Genomic DNA, 24,743 nt, shown 5'->3' on the forward strand with positions numbered 1-24,743 from the left:
GTGAATAGCGCACCTTCTCCGTTCTTTCAAGTATTTTTATTACATATTTATTATATTTTTTAAATTGCTAAGCCATAGTAACAAGCTGAACACGGTGTTGCGTATAATTCTCCAGGTCTCAGATTTGATTTTGTCTAAGCGTAGCAAAGATTGAAAATACAATATTTATTAAACTTGTGAAACTCAAGGTATTTTGCATCTCTTTATCTTTATTGTTCCATTTTGTTACATCAAGGTATAGTTGACATCGAAAAAATACGTGATTTGAAATACTTACCATTAAGTAGTATTAACTTTAGTTTGGTCAGACTGTTATTCAAATCTCTATCTTAAAAATTACAAACAAAAATTCTAAAGAAATAGTCTTACAGAAAAATAAAATTACAATATGTAATTTGTTTAATTGTTATAGAAAACAATTTTATTATTACTTTTTTATTAGTAAAACCTGCTATAAATAATTTTTTCAAATATAAATGAACTGATGAGATTTTATTTCGTCCAATAATGAAAACAATTTTATAAGATTCAGAGTTAATGGAATTTAATAAGTTTGAAAAATATAAAACAGCATATATTTTTAGATTTTTTAAATATTTGTATTTTTTTCAACGTTACATTTTTTATTTTTCACATTTAATGTTACCAACTATATTAATCTCTGAGTGAAGTCTGCGCTGCAAACTACAAATGATTCAAAAAAACGCTATGTAAATTGTTTTTGTCGCACATCGTCAAACGTATCATGTATCATATTTATATATGTATATATATAAATATTTATATATATATTTATTTATTTATATTACTTTTCATAATGGAAAATACATAAATACAGTATGTGTTTCGGATTTTTATCGCCGAGTATTACGCATGTAATTGAAATATTAGAACAGTTGATTGTAAAATTTCTTTTTTCTTATATTTTTTGCAAATATTTCAAAAGATTGAAAAAACTTCGTTAGACCATGTATATTATAGAATGAACTGGAAATAATAGTTTTTTCAGTATCTAGAGTACTCTTGTATAAAGATGGATCTCATACAAATCATTCGAATCTTGGACAGTTGTGCAATGTGGTATATCGTTTTTCAAACGAAATACCACATTGCAATTGAAATCGAAAGCATTTTTAATGTAGCAGGAAGTTTTATATAATATAATAAATGTAGCATCAATTTATTCTTTATTCATACACATTTATTGGGACTTTTTCCACTGTCGCTTTTGTTTTTTTCTTTTTATAACATTAACACGTTAATAAAATTTTTCAACTACTTACAGTGCATTGCTTACGTCAAGAGTATTTTTCTCTTAAAATACACATAGAGATTTTCATTTTTTAAATTATTTTCTTTCATTATTATCATTAGAAAAGTTTGACCTTTGCCGTCTCTAATATTTTGTCGCACTTGGGGTGCGAATGTAGAGTGTGAATATTCGTTTTTTTTTTGTTGTCACGCGCAAGTGAATCTCTTTATATTATGAGATAATTAAGATTTTTCCATTTCATTTTTTCTTAATTAAATGCCTCTTTTGTAAACTGCATTACTCTTAGCACCCGTTTTACGAACTTGTCGGACCAAAACAACAAAAAATTAAAAATGATAAATCAAAAAATAATATCGATTGCTTGTAGGTGTGTATATGATTATTATCTCTTCTAAGGTGCTTATATTTGAATACAACCCTATTTTGTTAAAGATTTTACAGGTTCTTACAGTATATTATATGTACAATTTCATCATTATTATTGTTTTCAGTGAAATATGCGAATATGAGCCTCATGATTTTAAAATACATTTTTTACAGTATATATACAATATGTAAGATACACTTAGAAATTCCTCAACTGTTATAGTACAATTATACATAAAATTGTTTCAAGACGATTTTATAAAAAAATGACCTGCCGGTTTTTGAATTATGGGATATTGTAGTATGAAACATCATCACCATCTTCATCAGATATGAAATTATATAGCAGATGAGTATTATCTTTTATATAGGTTCTTTGTCAGATGTACATTATGAAAGTATCGTTTCAATGTGGAACGAAGCATTAACATCATTTTACAGTTTGATTCACGCAGTAACAAGACAATTAACATTTTTAGTGATTGTATGAATTATCAGAAAAAATTGTTATGCTTTAGTTTCGTTCAAGCTTTTTAAATAGTTTAGTTGCAAAAATTCAACGCGCGTTAACTAAATCATTGTTCAATTTTTTCTGATCAGTAGCTTAAATTACATTTACTTTTTGGCTAATTTTTAAAGGTTTTGCCATTTCAATCACATTATTTTTGATTTTTTTTTGCAAAATCAATTAACTTTGTAAAAATAATAAATCAATGCTTATTTAATTAGTGATCGAATAAAAATTTTGTATATATAATTTCTCAATAAAAACAAAGAAAATAACGACAACAGAAAAACTTAAAAAGTATTACTTTATGTTTAACTGTAACATTCTGTGCTTGCGAAGGATCAATTCTTTATAGAATGTATACCGAATATAAGGATATAAGACTCTAAATATCTATTATGAAACCGAATTTATATTTTATGAAACAAGTACAAAAGAATATTATAACATTCTCATTTATAAATTTAGATGTCTGTACAACGCATCAGTACTCTTCGTACATACAACTAACGCAAGACAACTTTGAAAAATTGAAAAAAATACTATTAATATATCCTTATTTAAGCAGTGACATTGTTTGAAAAAATAATAGTATATATCACTTATAACAAGAGATTTTATTCTGAATCCTTGTCATTATGCTGAATGCATTAATGATATTAAATTAATCATGGAATAATATTTTCTTTTCAGATTAAATATAGTCTGTCTATTAATAATTTTGAAGATAATGTAGTACTATAGTCTATTAATTAACGTTTCGTTCTAGCCGTTTCAAATATAAGAAGCAGCATCTCGAATATAAAAATCTTAATTCCCATAACCGTTTGGAATATAATATATGAATTCACAGTAATAAATAATTTAAATCCCTAACTTTTTGCTGTTCTCTCTCTCCCTTACTCTCTTCGTATAAGTTAAGACCTTGTGACTTATATACGGACGGAGCGAGAATTTTTGGAGCGACATGTCATATGCCGATATTTTCTTGTTCTACTTGCTAAATTCAGTATTTTCACGCTACTTTCTCGCTCGACTCCAAATGAGAGCCGTTTGCATGAAAATGCTTGTCTTTTCTTTGAAAAAGAACAATATATTATCTCGATAGTTGCAAAATTAAATGAGAGAAAAATAAGAGGTAAACAGCGAACTTTGAGAAACGATGATAAACTATTTTTCGTGTTTGTAGTATTTGTTTGGGAAGTTGAAAGTACAGAGATCGAGAGCTATCGCTAAAAGAAGAAAGCAAAAAAACTTTACAAGACGGAACAAAGAGACGCGGATAAAGTTAAATAAATACCATTGAAGTACAAACGAGGAATAAAATAATATAAATAACTAGACGGTCAAACGAAAAATAATGTCATCGAGAGAAAAGTATATTATGTTTTTCTCGAGAGTCAGTAATTTTAATGATTTATGATTTTCCTCGTCATTTACACGTTTTAGAATAATTTTTTTGCATGCTGCCATATAAAATTGATAAATTATGCAGCGAACGCTATGCTATATGTAGCCCATGGCGAAATACGCATTCACAAAGTAATAAAAACAACACTGAGATCATATTGATAAGTAAATAAATTGAACTATTATTTTTTTATTCTGTCCGTAAAATATATTCACTACTTTGATTAATATTCAGGGACTATTTTTTTCTTTCTTTCATTTAGCAACCACTCGAAAATATTTGAATAAATTATTTGTATTTCCTTATTAACTTATTTCCTTTATTTTCTCGAAAAATTAATGATATAAAGTTAATGCTGGATATATGTAAAGAAAAAATAGTTACGTGAGTCAATCGGAAAATTATCATTGACACTTGAAACTGCAGGTAATTAATTTAGATACTCCTTAACAAACCAGTCAAGAGCTGTAGAGAAAGAGAGAGAAAGAGAGAGAGAGAATTGGGCGCAAACACAATTTCCCAATGAACGAAAACAGCTTAGAGGAAGGGTGTAGAGAGAGAGAGATAGAACCAGGAGAGAGTACCGTGAGATTTATCTCATTCGGATTTCGCTCGAAGGAGCGAGGGAATTTCAACGTGGTAAATTAATCAAACCATCGTTGTGGAGGGATATAAAATCGACAAACTATCTATCTGCTCAGGTTCATAGCTCATGTGCTTGAATCAAAATCTGACCCAAATAAATGCACTTCGGTTTCTAATTCCATCGGATATCGAGAAATTGCGACACTAATTGACAGACGACGTATATTAGTTACCCTCTCTCTCTTTCAGGCTGTATCGAGATAACAAGAAGGGCGCTGAATATAAAATATATGGCTTGAGGGAAAAAAATAAAAAACTGTTTTTTTATGTGTGCTTATAAACGCATTCTGATTTATAGTGCAAGTAAAAACTTGCGTTTATACTCGTGGTAATTTCGCACTTTTTACGTAATTTATTGATTTCATGCTAAATAACGCACGTGAATTTTAAATTAAATAAAATAAATTATAATATTTTTCGATTTATTTTTGGATTGATCTGCAAATAAATACTCGATAGTAGATATTATTAAGTAATTCATTTTTTTGACGAAGTCTCCTGAAAATAAAACTTGTTCGGAGAGCTACTTTGAGCTATTTAAAAAATCGAATTTTAAGAGTAGTGTGCGATATTACAACTTCGTTATATTTTGTTAGTCTTGTAGACGTCATAGACTAAATTATGCAGCCGATAAGTTGTACATCTTAATTTATCAGTATGAAAATCGTGAGAGTATGTTTATAAATAAAAAAGTGTTTTCGGAAGTCATGGAACATTGAAATTATTGATTAGTGATAGTGAATATATTTCGAAGAAAAATAAAAACTAAAATATTAATACGTAGTCTGATTCGTTGATAATCACTTTGCGCTAAAAATACGGTAGAACTAGTCTACGTATCAGACTATTATTGCGAATTGCACTTCAATCGAGTGCCTGTACTCTGTAATTGCAATTCACCAATTTTTATAATTCCTTTATAGCATCGGAATTTTGTACATATTCAATAAGTCTGATTAGCTTGTATTGTTCGTTCTTTTTGGTATTCAAAGTATAGTTACCCATTTTGATTTTATTATTGCACGGCATAAAGCTTGAATTCAATTCCGCAATATCGTCAGTGAATTAATAACAAAGCGTAGCTCTTTTTTCTCCTATACTTTATCCTATTTTTAGAGGAAAACATTTATCCGTATTGAAGCAAAACCCACACTTCTCTACATCGGCTCAAGGACAATCTTTTTCGTAATTTCGTAGTTTAGCGTATTAACGATTGAATATTGTTGTTTGTTTTGGTCTGCTTTTGTACCACATTTGCAGTATCAGAAATTAACGAAATATTATGTTTTATACCCGTTTGTCTTTCAAGTCGTTTCGTTAATTTTGTTTTGGATTGTTGAATAAAAACGAAAATAGCTTTTTAGCTTGCTATTAAACTACTCATATGTTGTTTTATAAGAAAAACACGTTTATACTCGCAAATGTCTTACGTGTATAATACAGAAACTCGATGTTTATTATGTGACATATTTTCATTAGATAACATAATAAATATTTATGTTTTCATCTTACTTATATAATAATCTTAATATACGAATCTTAGGTTTTACGTAATTATAATTGATATATACACATGTAAGATCAACGTATGTTTAATTTGCATTTATTTATATCATGACTCTTTTTTATCATTTCTTATCTATTTACACGCATTCATACTTGCACGACTCTACTTATATATTTAGAAAATTTTTTGTCTTATTTGTCAGCAATTATTGAAAAATAATAAATTCATACGCAGTGTATGACACTTTTAATGCATTGTTTTATTTACATGCTGTTTCTATTCGCCGGTAACCTTGTATTGGATTCTGCGTTTTTTAATCGATGTACGAATGCAATTATTTATTGTTCATACTTTTATAAATGATCTTTATGAAAAAGAATAATCAGTTTTTATGTTTTTTATCGTAAGTAAACTTTACAATTCAATTCTAAATTTTTTCCATTCACACAGCTATTAAAATATTTAAAATTATTATTATGGTTTTACTCTATAATGCTCTGTACGTTAACAGATTGTCATTTTTTGGATTTTTAGATGTTAATTATTCTGAACTAAATAACATGTTAGTATTTCGATGATAACAAAATTAACGAATAACAAATAAAAATTTGCAACTATATGTTCTAACAACTTCTATAAAAGTAATATCTTATTTCGGAAGAGTTGCCGTACAATCATGCTTGCAAAAGTTGGCTCGTACATCGTGAATTTTAAAGTTTGTCGTCCGGAATCAAATTTCACTTTAAATCACCTCAAATTGCTTCAGATCAATTGGAGCTGGCAAGCGTGACAATTATCTGAAGTTTTAAAAAAAACATGAAAAATTTTTCTACCACTTCTTCAAAAAAATACTAAAAAATACTATGTATCATTAAACAAAAAGACAAAATAATATATTTTAATAAATAGTCATTGTACATATTTTGTCAAAATATAAAATGCCATAGAATTGAAAGCATTATAGTATAATCTAGAATAGGATAGGTATAGTTAAAGCGGATTCTTATCTTTGAAAGAAATAAATGGAATATACTATGATTGTACGCTTGAAGAAATTCAGAAGATCTCGAAGGATTGGAAAAAGTACGCGCGGCGCCAGGTAAAAAGAAGCCAAACGAGCTTGCTTCTTCTATAATGCAGAGAGCCCCAGATGAGTTTCTGAAGTGGCCGCTTGAATGAAGATAAAAGGAGGGCGGAGGTAAAAACGTCACGCATCTCATTGTCTATCCTTCTTAGTATGAGTAGACGAACTTAGAACCAAGATCAGGTAAAAGAAACTATAAGATATGAAGTAATGCAGGAATTTTCTTTTCTTCTTACTTCACATTTATGATACAATTCACAGATATCAAAAAAGCCATTTGGTTATTATACTGATTTGTATATCTTTCTTTGCATACTTTTCGATGAAACTTCATAGAAATGCTGAATCAACGACGATAACTTTAATTGAAAAATTTATTTCAGTATAACTTATGATAAACTCATTATACATTAAAATGCAGATAATTCAACTTTCATGTAAATATTTTATGATGAAAATTATATCTGATGAACAAATAAATGCTTTTCTACTTTTGAATTTACGCAGTATGATTTATGTTATAAGAAAAAAAAACATCTGGAAATCTGACATTAATATTACTTATACATCAGATATAAATTTACTGAATCGTAAATTACATACAGCGAAATGCGCACATTGTTTAAATAATTTCTGCATGAACTGCAATTCGTTGATCCGTGAAATTTCATACCATTCGACGGTCATTTTGTAACAAAACGAAACCCTGTGAATATTCATGCATTCGGCCGCTTCGCTGGCGTAGTGGGTAAAATGTCGACCGTGACTTGCGGATGGGAATTTTTTTGTCAGGAAAAATTGTCACGTGTCTTTCATTAGGTACCGAGGTGAGATTTCTGTACCTGTCATATCATTCCTTACGAAAGTAAATTTTTTCTATGCGCAACTATAGGGAACAGTAGTCGTCAAGGCAAATCGTAAAAGTATCGTAGTATGACTGTGAAACTCGAAAATAATAGACTGAGTAAACTGGTGTCCAACAAGAAGTTAAATAACAATTAAGTTAGTGAAACTTTAAGAGCATAGCCATATTACAGTTGTAGGGATGACTGCGACATGACTTTTTAGCCAGGGTACGTGGAGCCGATAGAGCGATACAAGACAAAAATATTCATGCATTCAAATATATACGTAACCGAATCGACGGATATTGAATATTCTGCATGACATTCGTGCATCAATTCACAACAAAATAAGAAATAAACTAACAATCATTTTGTATATTCACATAGGATTCCAAATTATAGTCCTGTAAACATGGTTTCCATTCAATCCCAAATGCTCATTTGTATAAATTATCATTAATGTTTTAATCGCCTGTGAATACCAGCCTGTTGAATTTCCATGTATTTCTTACGGATCAGCGGAGGATATATGCGAAAGCACCATATATCTCGTCTATGCCCTAAATATTCATCGTTTGCCAAAGAGAGATCGCATGAATATTCAAGAATCCCGTACTGTGTCCCTCTTAAGTCTTTATCTTGCATTCCTCTATTCTCTTCCTTTCCCTTTTCTTACGTTTACCAACTTTCATTATTTTCACCTTTGATCAATCCAATCAGACTTAAAATCATATAACGTTGAATCTTGAAAATAGACGTGATATTCCAAGCATTTCGTCTAAAAGCAAAATAATCCAACGCTCAATGTACCTGAATAGCTTGATGCCAGTGTTTTTTGCCAAAAGGAAGCTAATAGTACTCATGTTACCTACAACAGGCTTATTATTTTTTTATTGTTTTGTTTTGTTAACAATGAATGAACACTAATAAAATCCTTAATAATGCTCGATGGTGGTTTATTTCTTAAGATTACGAGTATAAAACATAGTCTACCGGTGATTATTTTTTGACTATTGATTACAGTTTCAGTTGCATTTTCTTCATTGTTGTTTTTTATTTTTTATAAAAATATCACATTATTGACAATTATTTTTTAGAATTATTGAGTATATTTTTCCATAAGCAAGATTTGAAATACAGAGTGTAAATATCACGACATAATCATGCGCAAAAATTTCACCATTTTTGTTTTTACTATTGGCTTCCCTCTGCAATTATTAAAATTTTTTGATATTATTTACTTCATTCTCAAAAAAAAAAATAAAAGGGCTTCTAGTAGAGCTGATTAATTATTTTGTTTTTTTATATGCTGTTTGCATTACTTATAGCTGCTCAAGGTTTTATCCTTTATACAACATATTACATTTTTGTGATTTTTTTAAAGCTATTATGTAACCACGTCAATGTATATACCTACAATTGGTCCAGAGTATTAAATTATTTAACGAGTTCGTCCAAATATTTATTCTTAATTATATATCTTTACAATATCAATTTGAAGAAATGCGACATATTTTATTTTGCATTTATATTTTATTGTGTTTGTGGTTTTTTCTGTTTTTTCCATCGCTCAAAAGACCTCTGAGAAGAATCTTTTTTGCATATCAATAAGAAAAAGTAAAAGATGAGAGAAAAACAGTCGCTCAAAATGATACCTAGTTAATCTATAGCTTCACGCATCGTAATTCTCAATCGCTCAATCTTACAATGTACAGATCATCAATATACACGTATAAGGACTACGTTAGATATTTTTTCGATGTGTTTTGAAAGTTTTTCTTACGTTGTCGCTTTTATTTATGTATACCTTCTTTTTTTGTTCCTCGTGTCGAAGCAACGAACATTTCTCTCTCTCTCTCTCTCTCTCTCTTTCGATATAATAGGAACCATCTTGCGCTCCTTGCCCATAGTCACACTCATCGAAGACAGAAAAAAAGGCACCGAATCTATATGCTGCGGCACACAATTTTTTCCTTTTTCTTTTGCAGGACGGCGTCCAATCTCGATTTTCTCTCTTCCTTTCCAAAATATATTTGCGAAATGCCTCCTCTTCCGCTATAATCGAATTTGTTGTTATCTCACCAGCTATGTATATATACAACCGCTGACTCTTTTAATTCCGTTTTCAGTCGTTTTCATCGGAAAATCTGCTTTTCTTGGTGTGTGACTTTTTGGTTTTTGTGCACTAATATAAAGATCTGCAATGAGAAAAAATATACATAACGCTGATTACATTTATCCATCCTCTGATGCTTTGAAGGTCGAAATTTAATAATGAATTTTGCTCGAGCTAAATTGATTTTTAATCATAAAAGGGTTACATAACGTATTGATAGCAGGCTTCTATTGAAGTCTTCTGTGTGCTGTAAACAACGCTTAGGAAGCAATATGTGTCAATTATCGCTTTTAGTATCGATTTTGACTAAGTATTCAAGAGCAATAAAATGCACTGAAATTCATGAACAGTCGCTGTAAGCTTGAGCCTGCGATACATTTCGGTTTGATCAACTAATATTCACGTTAAGTGTATGATGATTCACTGTTCACATATTTCACAATTCAAGCCAATTTACTATAGATCGATGTATACTTAATCTGTCATATATACAGCGTGCTAATAAGAAGAAACTCGATTCCACATTCAATTTCCAGAAACTATGGATTTAGTCACGCTGGTTAAGACATTCAATTTGTATGTAAGTCAAGGAAGCGTAAAATTTTATAGATGTCAGTTTAATTGCTCGTGAAAAGAGAATTGTATTAAGTCGATCTCTTTTTACTTGTACGACGAGAATGGTGGTGGAATAGTGAATAGTTCCAAACACGAGTTATTTCAAATTTGGAAATGAATATAAGTAATGCTGCTATGACTGTTTATTTATTTATTTATAGCTTTTTCCTTCGTTTAGATATTTTTTTTTTAATCGATGATGATTTTGAATAATTTAAGCCTGTTTTATCTAATTAATTTGACAAAGCGTCATCGATTCATTCGTAAGGACGTAGTTGGTCTAGTCACTCGTTTCAGCAATCCTCGATATATCAGATACAGGACGAAGAATAATAATACTTACTATTACAGACACTAGGCGTGCCATCAGGAGAATACAGGGAAGCGCTTCCTGCGCGGAAGCGCGTCTCATTTGAAGAGTATCCTACGGAAGGCTCTTCTGAAGTCCTTGTTGAACACCGTGTAGATGACGGGATTGAGGGCCGAGTTCATATAGCCAAGCCAGAAAGCGATAGCGAATGCGTAGTCAGGTATTTGAAAGCTGGGAAACATCGGCTTGACGATGTACAAGAAGAAAAAAGGCAGCCAACAAGCGATAAAACTACCCATTATAAGACCAAGTATCAAAGTCGCACGTTTCTCCTTCTTCCTCGCCAGACGACGCTTCTCGCGCTCCGGATCGCGCGGTGGCTTTGGCTTCATTTCTATCATAATGTCGCGTTGCGCCTCGACCCCGCCACCGTGTTGCTGCTGCTGCTGCTGCTGGCGCAGCTTCTCCAGCGCTTTGCGACCGAAGATTGGCTTGCAAAAGCGCAACTTCAATGGCTTTACCACCGCGCAACGCGACACTACCCCGCTGTCTGACGACGATGGATCCAATTCCGAAACCATGTCCACGTCTATACCAACGCTTGGTGCACGGCAACGTGATGGCAAACCTGATTGACCCTCACCGTTCACAGATAAGGTCGCTTTCAGGCTGGATTTTTTCATGGACATTGGCATCGCCACCTGGAACATTAATAAAACATACGTTTCTTCAGTTAATTTTTAACTATCAAGAAAATATTATATTAAGTTCATTTATTGTCCTTTAAATCGAAGTTTCTAGTGCTAAACGGAGTTTTCTTGTAATAAAAAGATCCTTTTTGCCGTAAAATATTACTCTCAAAAGAAGCCCAAACGGAAATCCTTTTACAACAAGAAAAATCTTCTGTTCCGAGTTTAAAAAAAGCTTGCAAAAAGTTCCTTGGTCACATTAAAATGAACTATATTTCTACTAATCATTACTTCTTATTATCAATACAAGATTTGTTAAAAATCATTACTTTCTTGTTACAAGGCAAGTCAAAAAATAAATTTTCTTGTTACAAGAAAATTATTTTTTGTACGTGTAAATTCTTTTTGCGATAAGAGAATTTCTCAAAATTAAATAAACATTTACTGATATGAAGGAAACTAACAAAAATTGAGACAACGTGTAATTTGAAAAATACGCGGATGTGTTCTTTTTTTCGTACAGCAGAGACGTAACGCGAAGGATCCTAAAGATTAATAAAGTCAGTAGCGGGGTTGAGTCGTTTGCGATTTATTCGTTCATGAATCGCTAAAATTAAATCACTTAAATTTATTACGATATGACACCTATGGCACTGTCTGCTCATCATAGCTATAATGACGAGTCCGGCGGGCAGATATGGAACGAAACGTTCAGCTCTCATATTCTAGTAATTTAATAAGTCCGTGATATTTCCAACTCTCCAAAAGTAATTTCTACTCTACCATTTGGCGTAAACAATTAATAAAATTATTTATCTATGACTTATACGTATTTTTGTACGTGAATTTTTTAAATGAAATAATTGGGGCATCTCGAATGTAACCGTCGAGTTAATAATTTTGAATTTTTATTATTTATAACATTTTATATCAATTTAGAATAAGATTAAATGAGAGTTACCAAACAATAATCAATTTTTGAAATGATGCCAAAAAGTAACCTTGTATTGAGAACATATTTTTTAGCAAAAAATTTCTCTTAGCGTCCAAGACAACTTCTTTTCAGTTAATATCTGTGAAATACAAAATGAAATTTTAACGATAACAAGCTCAAAATCGAATGAAAACGATAGGTAGAGGATGGGAGAGTGAAAGATATATAAAGTACAAGAAAATGATGTAGACCGTAGCTTGCTCTTCTATCTAGTGAACGACGACGACGATGACGAGGACAAGAGACGTAGTAGCAAGTAATTAGGTCTGCGCGCTCGCCTTAGTAGACGATCCCATCATAATGGGATTGTCAACTGGAATTTAATGGATTCCATTTTGAACTGCCTACTACCAACGCAAAGCACATTGCGACAGGGCCTCTTACGAAATTTCTAACATACGCCATTTGTCTGATGAATCAACTTTAATTAATGAATATCGTGTAAGCAAAGAAAACGGCGATATTGCAGCTATTGTGTTTTGGTTATTGAAGTCGGACATATCCGCAAATGATTTTGTTGGGCGTTATGGCTACACATTTTAATTTATGCGAGATACTACGGCGAATTACAAATTGCAATAAGGAATGTTGAGTTTTTAATCGGTATTTTGTTGGATAGGACGTAACTTTTGAAAATGTTGTTTAATTGCCTGGAAAAGCTCTTTTGAAACGACTTATAGATAAAATATGAGATAAAAATTATTATTTTAATAAAAACTATGTTCTTGGAAGCAGCAGGTTTTAATTATTTACTAAGAGACGATTAAGCATCTGTGGTAAGTGCACACAACATTATTAAAGTTTAGACGTAAGCGGTAAAAAGCAAGCACATAATACAGGATCTTCGTAAGTTACACCCTGGGAGGTATTTGTAATTCTCGACGAAGTTAATTTTTAGTAGTTAATACAAGTTTCTAAGAGAATTCGACAGTTTTTATCTAAAGCAAGAATATTGTCGAAAAGTTTTATTTACCATCATAAATTTTTCAAACACTTTAATATGTACATATGCTATTTTTAATCATAAAACAGTTCTCGTGAAAATAATCGCATTGAATTTATAGTTTGAAAAAAAAAATCTAAGCAGATCAATAAAAATTAACATAGATCGAATATCGGCAAAGTAAAAGTAAGCACCAATAATATCCTTGACGTCGACTAGAAAGAAATATTTCAGCGTGTGAGGTTCAGAGAATAAGACGAACCAAAACACATATATTTCTTTTTTCTTAAAAGACATAAATCATCGTGTACACAAACCAACATACACACACACATACATACACACACACACACGATGCCATAATAATATATTACTTCCAAGCAACATGGTATTAAAGTAGTATCCGATGGCCTTTGTGCAAAACGAAAAGAAGCAGAAAGGGGTCGAAGAAAAAAGGATAATGAAATCGGGGTCTGAGTAATGTTAAGACACGTTTCCTCAGGGTATCAAAGTTATAAGCGTGATTCTAATGACTGTTCCAAGGCACAGAACGGTTTAACGAGGTAAATATTACAGATTACAGTACAATCTTGAGAAGACAAAGGAGGAGGGAGCTTACTGGAGTTATCGTCGTGTTTTTGGCCTTTGCCCAGATACCTCTTCGCTATAATCTCATTAGGGTCGATGTTTGTGCGCGCGTGAATCTATTGAATTTCGAAAGTGCGCGCCGCATCGTCGTTTGGATAAGTGATCGTAGTGCAATCGAATCCTATGATCTTCTTCTCGCTTCATTTTTCTCTAAAAGGCTGTTGTTCGACGAAATAAGACACTTTGCATCGAAATTGTCATAGAACTACTGTCTGCACAGTGGTCTCGAGTTTGTATTGCATTATTGCAGGAGAGCTTTTAAGGGCTCAATTCCTGAATCATTCAAGGAAATAGGATGTCTTGAAAATGTTTATAAAATTTCTGTCATTAGTACAAGTTTTGCATCGAGCGTGCAAGCTTTCCTATTGTTTATCGTGTCATTAGAATATTTCACATGGGCATAGTAGAAAAGTAAGTAGAAACAGATAAAAACTCGTAAGTATACAATCCCTCGTGGACTGCTCCACTTTTCCTGTTACAAGTTTAATAAAATGCGCGTTTGAACAAGGCAAATTCTTCGTATGTTTATGTATGGAAATAAAGTACAGCTATAAATATGTATACACGCGAGTTTTAACTTTTGATGAAACACAAAAGGTATTTTCATTATACGTTTTATTCGCGTAACAGTATGATTTTTAATGATTGAAAAGTCCACGCGAATCAATATCGATTTAACTTTTTCCGTTTCCTGTTGTTTTTACCTTGCATCGATGACAAAAAATCATTGCGGTCATGATGCATTTACACTTCGGTTGTGTGTGTGCAGCTCGTGGCACGCAGTGCGGGATTGTGTTTACGGTCGCCTCATAAAATGGGCATAGCAATTTTTTACAGACTTAATAACGCCTTTACGCGCTTGAAATGCTACGAGTGCCTCATAAAAGCTTGACCTCGATGCTCTTTCCTCTTTTCTCTCGACCTTTCTCACAGGAGTGTTTTTGGAAAACGCTGCACGTTATCAATTTACTACAGCGTATAGGCATAGAGGGGAGGGAAGAAGCAGCTGTTTACTTGTGGATTAATAAAGAGAGGGTTATGATAGCCAAAACGTATTAAACATATTTTTCATTATTACTATGTATTCGCATTTTGTTCTATTTTTTCTAAATCTTGACGAATTATCTGTACTACGAGAATAATTTTCTATGTGCATTACTTGAAAAATCAAAGCGCACTATAGATGTTAATATGCATAATAAAATAATAAAATTAGACAATTAAATCTATATGATTAGCTGTATAAAGTAAACTAAAGGTGATAATATTTTTCAAGTCTATCGACCATGATTGACCCGGTTTATGAGACACTAAATGTATTAAGTTAATAAAAGCTTTGCACCAGAAAAAAATCGAAGTTGTAAGTAGAGATAAGCAATGTTACATAGTTTATTGATACTAAATTTTGATAAAAGTTCATAATTTGATGTCATTATGGATTTTTACGTTGTTAAGTAAATCATTCTGAAAAAAAGAAATCTTTATTTTGTATTTCGAACTAGTTTTTTAACATTGTTTTCTCATTACACATAACAAAGTAATTTGACAATAAACTTTCCAAAATTTTTTATTATTGCAGTTCTCATAAGTAGTTTCAACTCTAATACGATATAACCTATATCAAAATCCAAAGTAATGCCACCAACGAAGAAAATTGAACTTTAGAAATATATTTTTTGATCCATTGTTTGTTTGCTCAAGCCCAAGAGCTGCTGCATTCGAAAGCTTTTGATAAATGAAACGAGAATTTTTATGCTTTTTCAAAAGATCTCCAGGTTGAATAAGCACAGTTCCAGATGTAATATATTTTCTACATAGTATCAACGCCACGAATATATATATATATATATATATATATATATATATATATATATATATATATATATATATATGTGCATGCCTTGGAAGATTTGCGATTGATCGATCGAGCTTTAAAATATGGATTTTTGCTACATGTTTGTCCAAGATTTTTATGGCAACTACTTCTTCGGTGTTTTGGAATAGAGCATAAATCACTTGAAAATGTTCTTGAAACATTTCTGTTCGAATTTGTAGTATTCTAATTTTTAATGATATTATCTGATTACACAATTTAAATTCAATTAAAATCTACTCAAGCGAAAGTTAATATATAGTTGAAAACTATATAAAGATATTTAAATATTATATTTTCTGTCCATGATTATCTATTTTAAAGAAATATTATTAAAAATTTGATTTTAAAAAATTGAATATTTCAACGTGAAAATCGAATTTCAATGAATATTGCAAAATTAACCAGACGTATAGTATTTTGAGAATGCAGAAGTGAATATATACCACTAGTCAACTAAATATAGTTTAGCGAAAATCTGTTAAATAATGATTGTCATTTTTTCAATTACATACAAAATATATAAAAATTTGACTTTACAATGATGGTATACAAAAATATTATTTGCTTAGAAATAACAAACTTTATAATTTGACATCAATAGTAATTGTTAAAAGAAATGATGGACGGTTTTGTTTATCCATTAAAGAATATCACAAATATTATTATTTTTGTTCACATATAAAAAAATTTTATTTTATTTCACGATAAACTAGCATTTATTTAAAACAGTTACAGGGATGCATATCATGCCTATTAATCTTTTACAAAGTACTCCTAAGTAAATTTTTTTTTTCAAACATATTGACAAACTAAATAAAACAAATTTATTAATGACAAGGAAGAGCTAAGGAAGAATAAAAAAAAGAGAGAATAAACCTTACCTTAAGCGTATCCTTTTCCTCGAGAGGTATATTGCTACCGATAGCAGGATCAGCTTCAGAGGTGCTGACGTCGCTAGCAAAATCGCAGGTAACGATGGGTATCTGAACGGGTTGTTGATTCTCGATGGTGGCAACGTTCTCGAGTATCTTGCCAGCATTGGGATCGTTACTCGCAGTGCCACCAGGTGTTTCAGTATCCGTTGTCGTGTGCGTGAAACTCGTCTGTCTTATGTCCGGAGATTCAGGTGGCGGTGCTGCTGCTGGCCTTGGTCTTGGCGGTTTCCTCATGTTACGTCTCGCTCGTGCTTTCGCCGCGAAGTAGATTCTAATGTACACGAACACCATGATGCACGATGGGATGTAAAAACTACCGAGCGCTGAATACACGACGTAGCCGATGTCCTCCGATAACTAAACAATAAATATTATTTATTTTATTAGTAAAGTATTGTTATTTTTATATTAATAAAATAAATGTGGATGTTATGATAATTGAATAAAATTCTGTAAAACTATTCTAAATCTATCAACTAAAAACAAATGAAATTTTTCATTTGAAAACTCATTTGGTTTTGTTTCATATAAGCAATTAAATCAAAGCTCTTCATAAATGAAGAATTCTGTCGCTATATGGATCACAGTTTCCATACCTATTTTATTTTCAACAGTTTTAATAGATTTATAAAGTTGGTATTCTAGAAAAAGAAATAATTGCAGTTAACTAGGAACGGGAAAATATTTTTGAAGTTATCGGGCGGCTGCAGGAAGGTCTTATAACGAGCAATGATGTGTTGCGGTACGATGAAAATTCATGAAACCACATGAATAGCAATGTGCCGTCACCGGTCGTGTTGTATACGTGGCACATGTATGTGTGAATGAAGCTTCGGTTTGTATTTCGTATGTTGGGCACGAAAATACTGTCGGACCACTACATAAACTAAACTTGCAACCTATATCAATCTGTCAAGACAACCTGTTGTTCATGGAAAAAGTTATTGAAAGTTAATATTACTCATATTCATCAAATGCAATTATCTATGAAAAGTACTTTTAAATGCAGAAAAAAACATTCGAAGAGCTTATAAAATTAAAGTATCGTTTTTGGATGTAGGAAACGACTTCTTTAATCACAGATAATTTAACTAGATCACTAGTATGAATTATTTTTTTTTTCATATTTTGTTATGTAAAAATCGATTTTTTTAAATGCTGAATCATTCAAATGACCATATTCAGTAGTGATTTTTTTAGGATAGTGAAAATACATACGCTAATAATATAGCAATCATCAGTATTCAAACTTTTTTTGTATTTATAATTACATTTCGTAATAACCACAAAATACTGGACCATCAAATTCAAAGGATCATAAAATAAAAACTGATAGGCATGAAAAATGATATACAGTAAAGATAGTACGGATGAAATGTCGAATAAAACATTTATCGAAACAATGAAGTGCAATTTACGTAAAAATTCAGCAGTTTATTTTAACGTTGAGCAATTCTTCAACTATTCTATTGTCGATATATCTCGTAAGCTTTTTTATTCACTGTACCTAGACTAATTTACTGTAATGATATTAATAGTAATGATAATTATCTTACTTGAAAAAAACTATGACTATTATAGAAGGAGAAAGATTAAATTTAAGAATCGATTCATTAATCTCTATTTTATTCGTTAATTATGTTAGTTGAAGACATAGAGAATAGAAGTGATGTATACCCACTTCAACTCAATCACGTTTAACAATCGATTTTCGGTTCATTAATTTGATAGAAATACACGTTTGAATTTAGTTCTTAACATTAAATTATTATTATAGGTGTTCTACAATGTTGTTAATCATTTTTTTTTTATTTTACAATAAGGAAATTTTTTTAAATTATAATCACTTTATTATTTTTTAAGTAGATAATAAAACAAAGAATAATTCTTAAAACTATAAATATACTGGACTCCAAACTCAAGGGGACTACATGTTTGATTATTAAGGAAAAGGTAGATAATACAATTATAAAATATACAGCTTAAATTGTAATTTTTATCTTAGATCTAACATTTATTGATAATGTTGTTTTAATTATAATAGGTGAAAAAGATCTTAATTTTTTTAAGTGACTGCAATAGGATATTTCAATGCTGAATAGCTGATGCGAACGTAACAAAACTCATTTATAGAATTCATTATCTATTGTTTAGACAAAGGATTGGAAAATAGCTGTGACTAATTTCTTTTATTTCCTATGTATATGTGTATCTGTGTGCGCGCGCGTGTGTGTGTGTGTACTGTGCTATCGAATAAATGTAAAAAACTCTTTTTTAAACAACTTTAATACCCCAGGACAAGTGCGAAAGAACGACATATTAATCTAAGTATATAATTTAGTAGATAAAGAGGAACTGATAGATTTTTTGACAAAAAAAAAGGAATAGGAGAGTCAAAACGTAACTACGGCGATGGTGACAGATCAGTGACCTATTGATGAAGTTCTTTTCTTTCTTTATTAGAATGAGCAATCCATTATTTGAAACCCTCGGCAATGCTTGCAACCAATTTTCCGTCTCGGCCCTTGAGAAATCATTTAAACGTTTTCTCATTTTTTTTCTACATTGCAAGCAGTAGGATACAGTTTTATTCGATTTATTGACTTTCAATTTATTGACTTTCGATTATCAAATTTACGATAATTTTTTTTTAGAACGGAGATAACCAAAATTATAAAAAAGATTTGATTCCTTTTATTTTTATTGACAAAACAGACTTTATCAGTTGTAGCGATAGTTGATAACGCATCATTCTAGTCATTATTTTTAAACTCTATAGAAAATAATATTGGTACATGAAATAGAAAAAATTGTATGAATCAATAATAAATCTCTTTTGTTCAAAAGTCACTAGAACTTTATCTGTACAAAATGAAAATCCATCCGATAATATCTAACCTCGTCAATTTACTATGGGTGCAGTTGACACTTTTCGAGTTGTGCATCTGCGTTTGTCATAAGCATTATATATCTATAAATATGTATAGGCTCACGTATTGTACCCACGCATATACAAACTGTGCGAGCGTGCGAAGCTTTTCTATCTTCCAATTAAATTCAACGGAGCTAGATACATAAAAAAAAGAGTTCAACCCAACCACTCGAAAAATGCCACTGGTCGACCCAATTAAATTTTACGCCACTTGTTTGTGTTCCTTTCGTTCTGCGCTATTGTTTAGTAATTTTTATTCTATTCTTACTAATATTTCTATTACGTCAATACTGGTTTTGTTTTATTTTTAATACTTCTCCCCAACCAATACAAATAATTCAAAATATATATTTTATTTTATTACTATAATTATTATAATTAATTTCTTTCCAGATAAATTCTCTAGTCCTTAGAGTTTTATGATTTTTTAAATTATAACTGGAATAACTCCTGTTTGAACAATTTCTAAATACACGGAAAATTGTGGCAATTGAACGTATTGAACAACAAAGTTAGAGTTCACACTTGTGTAATTAGTTAAAAGTTCAATTTAAGCGTATTCAGATATATAAATGTGTACCATGTGAACTGGCCACTCATACTCTCCATCGACGTAAAAGTTTTATACATGTTACGTAGAGATAAAGTTTGATTCAAACGCAAATACTACGAAAATATTGCTGTATGTCAACAGAGTTTAAAGCTTAACATATAATGTCGAGAAAACAACACCAAGCTGTCTTGAAACACTTTTCGTAACGCCGAAAAAGAAAAAGCCAGCTCAAATTTTACTAGAGCTGCCCGCACGTAAACAAAGTTTAGCCAGGCAAGCCTTACGGCCAGGAGCTTATCCTATTTAATTTGCGCATCGCGGTACGAACGTGACTCACCGCAAAAACAGGAAAAAGTTACGGGTAGCCGAGTAGAAAAAAAGAAGAATAAAACGAGAAACGACAGAAAAATACGAATAAGAGAACGAGTTCGCGAAATGCTGCAGGCGACTTATGTGAGATAGAATCCCTGCGCTAACAAGCCCAAACGAAATGTTAACTTGGCAGCTTGGTTGGCGTACACACGCACATATGTTTATTCGTACTCTGTTAATGTGCCTTGGGCACCCTTGCGAAGACAGCCCGACAAACATGTAATGTAAAAAAAGAAAATCATCATATCTTATTTATTTTTAATTGTACATGATAGAAAACTAGTTATTTTTAATTGTACCATTTTAATTTTGCCAAAAATTAGCAACAAAGGGTATTGAATATTTGCCTTCAATATATTGCCTTTGGAAGGAAAATATTTAAAAAATGAAATGGCAGAAAAATTGTACCTTCTGTAAATTAAATTGTACCATCCGTAAAATAGCATAAATTTACTTAGAAAATAAATAATATGAAAACAACCAATTGACTTCATGCGCACAGTGTACTTCCGGATACGTTACTCATAATAAATGTCAATTGGTTGTTTTCATATTATTTATTTTCTAAGTAAATTTATGCTATTTTACGGATGGTACAATTTAATTTACAGAAGGTACAATTTTTCTGCCATTTCATTTTTTAAATATTTTCCTTCCAAAGGCAATATATTGAAGGCAAATATTCAATACCCTTTGTTGCTAATTTTTGGCAAAATTAAAATGGTACAATTAAAAATAACTAGTTTTTTATCATGTACAATTAAAAATAAATAAGATATGATGATTTTCTTTTTTTACATTATATGTTTGTCGGGCTGTCTTCGCGAGGGTGCCTTGGGCTTCATCATGCGCTACATCTCTCCTACCTGTGTACGCTTAATAAACGCGCGTCGCGGGAAAGGAGAGAGACACTCAAGGGGCTAGTAATTGAATGTTTCAGAATAGAGGCTCTCGATGTTAATCAGGCTAATTGAGTAAGCAGCCGATTCGTGCGTGTCTGGATTGCCATATGGATATTTTCAAGGATATGGCTTTGTTATGTAATTGAAATCTGCCTGCTTATCTTTTTTCGAGGTTTTCACGACAATAACATTTTATTTTATGACATTTTCATTTGATTTCGCTGGCGGTTAGGTCAATAACGGGACGACAAATAGTCCACATGTTTTTGTAGTAGAAGAGCAAGAAGTTAAATATAACTTCCGTTTCATCTTCTGACGTTAGTTGAAACTCACACCTAGTGACCCAAAAGCTCGTAAAAATCTCGGAATTTAAAACTAAGTCGCCGAACAATAGTAATATTATATTGCTAAGAGATGCCTAATGTACTGAAGTCACGCACGTGTTTTAATGTGAAGTTATAAAATAAAGAATAAGAATTGTCCAGAAAATTCAATTGATATACCACTATGTCGTAACAACATCTTTTTTTATGTTGAACTGGTTGAAAAAGAAGAATAAAGAGTTATATCACGTGACACAGATTGGAATTAGACATTCGTGGAGATAAAAGGGAATTTTATTGGCAAAATCTGTACAATAGCGAGCACGTGCGAGATACACGGGACTTCTTTCTTCTTTTATAAGATTCATCGTACATATATTTTTTCTATCGACGTGTGAGAAAAATTCAAATCTAAATGTGCTTTTAAAGAATTGTTACTATGCTTTAAAATTCATTTTATTGATAAAAATGAAACAGACATAAAAATTTTATTTGGATTTATTTATGTACACCTGCTTTCAATACTGTTTGAAGCGGCAAGGGTGAGAGAACAAAGTGAAATTTGTATTATTATTTTTCTTTCTCTTTATTTCTTCAAAACTTACATGTACGCAAAAAATGGCATGAAAAACCCTGATTGAAGGAAAAAGCCTTATTCAAATTTTTTTTTTAAATAGTTTTTGATTCGGATCGATTGGACTCGAAGGGAAAACTAAGACAGAGTAACTGTCGCTCTTTTTTTCCTCGTCTTCAAGCCCCCGCTTGCACGCATCGCTGGGGGCCAGATACCTGTACGCCACCTACTTTTCGTGACGTATCCCCCCCCCTCTCGTAGCTCGCCAGCCAACCGGTCCAAGGAACGGCCACTAGGATTCAGTCCTCAGTGCCGACAAGTTAGTGCGGCTTGACGGCAATGAACACACCTAATGCGCCCGTCTACATTTATGGGTTGAGCCGCGCCGAGAGAGAGAGAAGAGAGAGAGAGAGAGAGAGAGAGAGAGAGAGAGAGAGAGAGAGAGACCGAATCTACGTTGTTATGCAAAATTGAGATCGCAAAACATTTCCATCGATGGAAGATCTCCCAGAGTGGCGGTGCGCTCCCACCGCCCCACGTGCCCCGCTCACGTGGGCCACACGCTCGCTTTGCAAAGGTCCCTACAATTTGGCGCGTCGACACTGGCGAAAACCCAGTCCCAGCGTCGCGCGCACATTTTTCGCTACCAAAGACCCATACCCTCGCTTCCACTCGCGCAAAAGGACGCCTGGGGAATCACGTTTCCAACAAACACAAACTTTATTTTTAAAGCACATACTTTTATGGAGGTATACTTGATTTCCCCCTTTTTTTCGTATATAAAATATATATGAAATTGCCGAATAAATGCTAGCTGAAACAATTTTTCTAAGAAATTTCCATATAAATCCCTATTTCATTCAATGCTCAATAAAAAAATATAATATAGTTAATTTTTTTTTGTAAAAGTTAACCGATAATGATGTATAAAGCCCATAGACTAAATTTTCAAGTCTAACTAAACAAAACTAAATATCAAATTTGACACAATTCAATCATCTAGGAAAGCATATATTCACAACAGGAGATTAATAATACAGCTTCAAAAGTGAGAGATTTACTGCAATTGACTCATTCATAGATTTAAAAATTCTGAGGTTGTGTACATGTGTGTGTATATGCACGTGTTATATTATTTTCCGAAGATGCTCGCTGCCATATTACGAAAAATGACCGCGGTTACGACAATGCCACGCGAGTACTTGCATGCAGGCTGTTTCCTCTCTTCTACTATCGTATAAAGTCCATTTTAGATAATTCTTGCGGATAAAATAAAATGAGCGCAAGCACGTGGAATATCTACGGTCTGTACGCGCCAACGGAATTCTCAATACGTGTGGCTCGCGCGAGAGACGCATACGAACATGCTTTCACTGGATATGGTTTGAATTTTGCTTTTCTGGACATAAATTTTTTTTCTGAAACTTTCTTCTTTTCAAATGATAATAGAAATTAATTCGACGCTGCTCTATTTTTTTGTAATTCCTGCAATTACTTTTTGTTGAAGGTTGTCAAATTTTGATAGTTTAATAATAAGAAACTAAGCTTACAGTCATCGAAGTATGCCAGGTGATTGAAAATGTACACTCATACAGACCGAAAATATCTCAGTTATTTCCATAATATACTTTGAACAGATTGGAAATTTCAATTTTGTTAATCATCATTTTAATTATTATTGATGTCATTCAGTGGCGAATGAGTCACACGCAGTGTCCAAATTAATTTTTTGCCATGAATATGTCTTTATAGTAACATCAAAAGAAAATTGTATTACAATCCAATCATTTTTACGTCAATACAATTTCGATATTAAACATGAGATATTATTAATTTGACATAATTACTTTCTTTATTATACTATTTAATCGGCTGTTAAACCATTTATTTCATGGAAAAGAATAAAATGTACGACTTATTAATTTGGAAATTTTATATCTAAGTAGATTAATTTTGCTATTATAGTAAGATTAATTTTGATAAAAGTATTTTAGCAGTTGATTTACTTGATTTTAATCAACGATATCTGGATAAAAAAAAATATTTCAAATTTTAAATATGGATTGTAAAGGGTAAGAGTAGACCTTTTAAATAGTTTCCCCTGTTTTTAGAAAAAAAAAGTTTTCTGCGATGTTAAAAACTGCCTTTTTTACCCCTTTAGGTTAGGATATCTAAAAAATTTGAGGTGATGGACAAATTCTGTCTGCGGATTCGAATTCCACGCAAAAAATTACTTTAGAAATGTCCTTCACTTAGCCAACAACAATCACAACCTCTTATTTTGCAGATCTGTGTTATTTTTAATCGAAAGGAATAAAAAAA

General features: G+C 31.6%; 1 protein-coding gene across 1 annotated transcript in view; it reads right to left on the bottom strand.

Moving 5' to 3' along the window:
* Positions 1 to 697: 697 nt before the first annotated feature.
* The window catches only part of LOC131665585 (alpha-2A adrenergic receptor), a 146,506-nt gene continuing 122,460 nt past the window's right edge, over positions 698 to 24,743 (bottom strand). The window contains exons 2-4 of the mRNA XM_058937578.1: positions 16,712 to 17,122; positions 10,714 to 11,381; positions 698 to 9,837 (exon numbers count right to left, since the gene is read on the bottom strand). Coding sequence (XP_058793561.1) covers positions 10,779 to 11,381; positions 16,712 to 17,122 — 1,014 coding nt within the window. The 3' untranslated portion in view covers positions 698 to 9,837; positions 10,714 to 10,778. The remainder of the gene's footprint in view (positions 9,838 to 10,713; positions 11,382 to 16,711; positions 17,123 to 24,743) is intronic.

Source organism: Phymastichus coffea, unplaced genomic scaffold (assembly GCF_024137745.1).
Source record: "Phymastichus coffea isolate CEN01 unplaced genomic scaffold, Cenicafe_Pcof_1.1 PCOF00053, whole genome shotgun sequence".
Lineage (NCBI taxonomy): Eukaryota > Metazoa > Arthropoda > Insecta > Hymenoptera > Eulophidae > Phymastichus > Phymastichus coffea.